General features: G+C 34.1%; 1 protein-coding gene across 2 annotated transcripts in view; it reads left to right on the top strand.

The window, feature by feature from the left end:
- Window positions 1-3189: 3189 nt before the first annotated feature.
- The window catches only part of aakg-1 (CBS domain-containing protein), a gene marked incomplete at both ends in the record, with an annotated part of 36738 nt that continues 33927 nt past the window's right edge, over window positions 3190-6000 (top strand). The window contains 5 exons of one of the 2 annotated variants that reach the window (NM_001379957.2): window positions 3190-3381; window positions 3431-3500; window positions 3641-3714; window positions 3767-3958; window positions 5728-5949. In NM_001379957.2, coding sequence (NP_001368615.1) covers window positions 3645-3714; window positions 3767-3958; window positions 5728-5949 — 484 coding nt within the window. The remainder of the gene's footprint in view (window positions 3382-3430; window positions 3501-3640; window positions 3715-3766; window positions 3959-5727; window positions 5950-6000) is intronic. The other variant, NM_001379956.1, reaches the window with a different exon arrangement.

The following is a 6000-nucleotide window of genomic DNA, read 5'->3' as shown; positions in this document are numbered from 1 at the left end:
TAGCGAATATCCGAAAATTTGGATATCCGCCCACCCCTGATACAAACCACTCGAAAAGTCCGAAAATAAAAAGTCTTAAAGCGAAAACATATCGGCAGAACATGAATAACATATGAGGAATATTGAAACAGAACACAAAACACAGTTCATTGAAGAAGGATTATGGTCTTAAAATGAGCAAATCTAGGCCATTTTGGCTCGGCCATATCTGGGGTAGATTTACGGCGCGTTGCGTGTCGCGTCGCGGCTCGATTTTAAAACTAAGTGTATTTGTCCGTGTGGAGTACACGACTTTCCCACGTCCGGCGGGCAATTGTCAATGGAGCGCGAAAAAGTCACCCCAAAATTTTTTTTAACGATTTTCACATTTAAACTGTATGTTTTAATATTCAATGCTCGAAATTTCTTGAAAAATTCACATTTTTGTTTTCGAACTTTTGTTGAACCGGCTTAAAATAGCCTTTTTTGGCCCATTTTAAGTATGACAGGCATAGAAAACCCCAAAACAGTTCCCCAATGATCAAGCAACAAAAGAAAGAACATATTCATAAAAATCACGAAAATAATCTATGATGTCTGATGATTAGCAATGCTGATCATTTTACTATTCATGTCATATTTATGTACAACACAATAATTATGACACATTGCTTTTCCCTTTTTTATGCGTCATGTGATGACAGCAACAAAAACAGCAAGTGATAACCTGAATAGTAGAACATCCGGGATTGAGGATTAATAGTTAATGATTGTTGTCTAGACGTATTTGAAACATCCACGTTTTACCACGTGAGTGTCTCATTTGATCTACGTAGATCTACAAAAAATGCGGCAGAGTTCTCAACTGATTTTGTAGGGTTAAGAACGTGCTGCCGTCACATTTTTTGGGCAAAAAATTCCCGCATTTTTTGTAGATCAAACCGTAATGGGACAGCCTGACACTACGTGTTTTACCGTTATAATCAGTTTTCTCTGTAACTTTGTGATTCACAGAACGTAAATGTGTTGTATAGACGTTTTGACACGGTTCAAGGATGTTCTAGATTTTTGTTCTAGATCCGTTCTAGATCCGATCTTTTTATTTCTCCAGCTCTTTTTCCAACTGAACATTCTAGAACCAAGCAAGCTGGTAATTTTTCGCGACGTTGACTTTTTTTTCTATTTTTTTTCTATGAATAAGAGGGCGAATAAATGAGCCCAATTCGATTGAAGAAAACTGAAAACTATAAAAGCACGCCGGAATTGAAAATTTCCGGAAAATTGGCAAATCGGTAAATTGCCGGAATTGAAAATTTCCGGCAAATTGGCAAATCGGTAAACTGCCGGAATTAAAAACTTCCGGCAGATTGAAAAATCGGTAAATTGCTGGAATTTAAATTTTTCGGCAAACGGCAAATTGCCGGCATTTAAAATTTCGGGCAAACCGACAAATTGCCGTTTGCCGAATTTGCCGAAAAAACGGCAATTGCCAAAAATGTTGCGCTTTTTTTTTTGAAATTTCAGAATTTCAAATTCAATCGGCAAATTTCTACGCATCCTATGAATGTTCCTACATTTGTTTTGAAAATTAAGCAAATTCTATGGAAATATCTACAGTAAACGGGAAAAAGATATTTAAAAAGACACAGTTTTAATTGTTCCCGTCGTATAAAAATCCCTCTACACATTTCCGGCAAATCGGCAAACCGGCAATTTTTCGCTTTGTCGAATTTGCCGGAATATAAAACTAATTAAGGAAATACGGTAAACGTTATTATTTTCTGTTAAAGTTGGAATATCGCCAGTGGGGAAATTATTGCAAATCAGTCTCATTTCTCATTTTTTTGAAAAAAAAAGTTTTAGAAAAATTTTTAGAAGTTATTTTGTTTCAAAAAGTGGTTATTGCTCAGTTTTTGCTACTTTTTCGGAAGTCGTCGATCAAAAAAAAAATCTTTCGAGTTTTATGGGCTAATTTTAATTCGAATATTATACAGTGCTATAGTTCTCTCAAAAACTGACAAAAACTCAGTGCCTCACTGGCGCCACTCCACCTTTAAATTTGATCTACAAAAAATGCGGGAATTTTTCCCCAAAAAATATGTGACGTCAGCACGTTCTTAACCAATCAGTTGAGAACTCTGCCGCATTTTTTTTGTAGATCAACGTAGATCAAACCAAAATGAGACACTCTGACACCACGTGGAAAGACCGAACATCTGGTGACTAGGAAAATTGTCTGACACCTTCCGGAAATCTCCCATTTCGAATTTTTCCGCTAGGTTATCGCTCACAAACCAAAATCTAACCTTGACACAAGATCCTCATAAAAACATTTTAAAAACGATCTCCCACACCAGTATTTGAACGTTTAACACTGTTCAATCCGGTGACCAATTTGAATATTGCCCTTGTGATCTCTTGTTGCTTCTCTTGCGCACCAGTCATTTCACCAACACATTTATATTTGCCCTCCGCACACCAATGACATCATTCTTCACCAGTTGGTGTGTGTATGTGTGTGTCCTGACCCTACTCCACAGTATCCCATCTCATGTCCCGAATGTTTCCCCTCCGCCACCGCCCGGCATCGTTTACTCGCACTTTTTTGCGTTTTTTTTTATTCCACTGTCCTTGTCCCCCCGTCTTGCGCTCTCTTCGTCTCGAAGGCAAGGCCAACATTGGCGCCCCATACGTTCCCAGACCCCCATACAGACATTTTTCCTCAATTTTTTTAATTCTGTAGATCGTGTCGAGACCCGGTATCATATTTTTGGTGCAAATTTTTGCATCTAGGTAATACATTAAAATTGTCTCACAAAAACGAATTAAAAAATTTTTTTTTGGCATTCCTGGTAAATTCCGAATTTTTGAAATTCAATTTAAAAAAAAAAAAATTTCATTTGAAATTATGGGTTACTGTAGTTTTAAAGGCACATGTCGTATTACGTCTTATGGGTTTCGAGGCGAAATGTTGTTTTTACGACGTTTTAGGCATTTTGAAGCCATTTTTAAATATGTGAAAAATTTGCAAGGCATTTTAATTAAATTAAGAATTAATTTTCCAACTATTAAATTACAAATTTCGACAAGAAAACAAATATTAATTGAAAAATAGTACGGTGTCCTTTAAAGGCGCACCAACTATACTTCACCATTGGTCCCGCAACGATAATGCTTTTTTGAAAATATTTATATTCTAAACGCCTTTTTCCTGCTAAAATTTTCCAATTTCTAGGTGGAAAACTATGTCATCACTACGCCAATCATCAGCGACATCACCAACGTCGCCGGTGGCCAGAAACGTGTATTCGCGAGCGTCGGTCGACGTGGAAACCGGGGAAATTCAGCAACAGCAGAATAGTGGGCACAAAAGACCTTATACACCGGGCGCTAGTCCCAGAGGTGGAAAAAATGATAGTTTAAAATCGATAAAATAAAAAGAAAATTGCAGAAATTCTGTGTGCACAACAATCCCTTCGTCAATTACCGTCACCGTCGCAAACTTCACCTCACGGGTCAAGGTGGATAATTAAATTGCTTTTTTTTTCTCAAAAAATTCAATGGAAACACGTGAAAGTTCGAAAAAAATCGATTTAAAATGTTTTTTTTAAAATTTTTTGTTTTTAAAAAATCAATATTTCAATGATTAATTATTTCTCAGATTTATGGATGGATATCGACGACGAATGAGGCAAGCAAGCCTAAACTTGCCATCAGAGACGCTTTTAGATGAAGGTGAGCAATAAAATTGGCTCAAAAATCTCAAAATTTTGATATTTTTTTGCAGATCTCGGATTCCCGCCGGTCTGCTCTCCGCCGCCAGAGGTTTTCTGTGGCTCAATTGTTGGAAATCAGATGAGAAATCGATCGAATTCGGAGGCTCAGCCTGGGCTTCGAATGCGATCTTCGCATAGTCTTGGAAACGGCGGACTTTTAGTCTTTTTTCCGACTTCTCCGTCGTCTTCGTCGAATAATTCAGGTTAATAAGAGGAATTGAGAAGTGATGAAGAGCTGAAATTATCGATTATAACTTGTAAAAATCGGCTGAAAATCCGCATAGAAAACGGTTTTTTGAGCTAAAACTCAACAATTTCACTTCAAAAAATTAGTTTTTTGCGACAAAGAAATTATATTTCAGCCGTTTATTTTATTTTTTTGCAATTTTTTAGTTCAAATTTCGGTTTTTTAAAAATTTTTAGTTTTTTTTTTTTAATTAATACTAATTTTGTATCGTTTTATAATTTTGATCTGAATGATGGAATGGAACTTTTTTAAAATTTCTTGTTTTTTCAAAATTTTTGCAACAAAATTGCCGAATTTAAAGTAAAAAACACTTTTTGAAAGTTGTTTTTCTAGTCGACCAATTTGGCAAATCGGCAAATTGCCGGTTTGCCGGAAATTTCAATTCGGGCAAACTGCCGATTTGCCAGCAATTTAAAAAGAAAATTGTTTTGGCCTAAAATGTAACAAAATTATTCGAAAAATTAATTTTTTTTTGCGACAAAATTTTTTTTTGCGAAATTTCAATTCCGGCAAATCGGCAGAATTTAAAATTTCCGGCAAGTTGTCGGAATTGACAATTTCCGGCAAATCGGCAAATTGTTGAATACAACTGTAAAAAAGTTTATAAAAATTTTCAAAATTTTTTAATGATTTTTTTAATTAAAAAAATAGAAGAAAGATTTATTTTTGAATTCCCGCGTAAATGATTGGCGTTTAAAATGGTTTTATAATTTGAAACATAATTTGTCAATTTTCAGACATTTTTCCGTAAGAAGGAATATTTTGTAATCGGAAATAAACTTGTCAAAACTCTAAAATTGACCCAAAAATCGATAATTTAACATTTAATAAAGCATTCTTTACGCAAAAAATTCTCGAAAAATTAAAAAAACAAATTATGTTTCAAATTTTTTGCGGGAGATTCAAAAATAATTCGGCCATTTTTTATTTATTTTGTTGCAAAATTAAACAAAAAATCAAAAAAATATTTAGAATAATTTTATAATTTTTTAAACAGTTATATTTGGTATATTGGGACTGTATTCTAACATTAAAAGTGATGCAGACGAATTTTTTAAAAATTGCTTTATTAGACTCAAAATTGTCTGAAAACATCGAATTTCATAACGAAACTTCTTGAAAACTTTTCAGAAAAAAGTTATGACGGCTCAAAATTAAAATTCCGGCCTAAAATTAGTTAAAAATTTGAAATTTGGCTTGTCAAGCGGCTGGAAACTAACTTTTTTGAAATCACAGTCAAATTTTGAGTATAAAATTTAATTATCTTTCATTTTCAACTTCATTGACAGGTAATTTAAAGTCAATGGAAGGCGAGATTTTTAAATTTTTTAGCCAAATCTTGCCGTCCATCGACTTTAAAATACCTGTAAATGAAGTTGAAAATGCAAGATAATCACATTTTATACTCAAAAACTCAAAATTTGACGGTGATTTCATAAAAGTTAGTTTCCAGCCGCTTGACAAAGTCTAATTTCAAATTTTAACTAATTTTAGGCCATTTTTTGAGCCGTCATAACTTTTTTTAGGGAAGTTTTCAAGAAGTTTCATTATGAAATTCGGTGTTTTTAGACAATTTTGAGTCTAATAAAGCAATTAAAAAAATTCGACTACACCCACTTTTAAGGACAAAAAACCCTTTAATTTTCCAAATTCCTATTCCCTCCAAAAATTACGGAAAAAAAAATATTTATATATATATATATATATATATATATAAATATTCAGGTCACCTGCTACAACATCGCCGAGAAAGTCACACGGACGAGACAGCTGAAGAAGCAATAATATGGTCAACGAATAATGATACAAGTGATGAAATGATGGATGAAACGAGTTGTTGTATGGTGGCTGATGATATTAGTATGAAAGATGTTGAAATGCCAAGTCCGATTATTGGAGGAGCAGCTGGAGGATCGAAATCGCTGAAAAGACCGCCTGATTTGAACGGTGGGGGTTTTTTAAAAACTCATTTTGAATTTGATTTTAAAAAAAAAGCCA

This window comes from Caenorhabditis elegans, chromosome III (genome assembly GCF_000002985.6).
Source record: "Caenorhabditis elegans chromosome III".
Lineage (NCBI taxonomy): Eukaryota > Metazoa > Nematoda > Chromadorea > Rhabditida > Rhabditidae > Caenorhabditis > Caenorhabditis elegans.
Note: the sequence above shows the minus strand (reverse complement) of the source record. Positions and strands in the feature narration are given on the sequence as shown.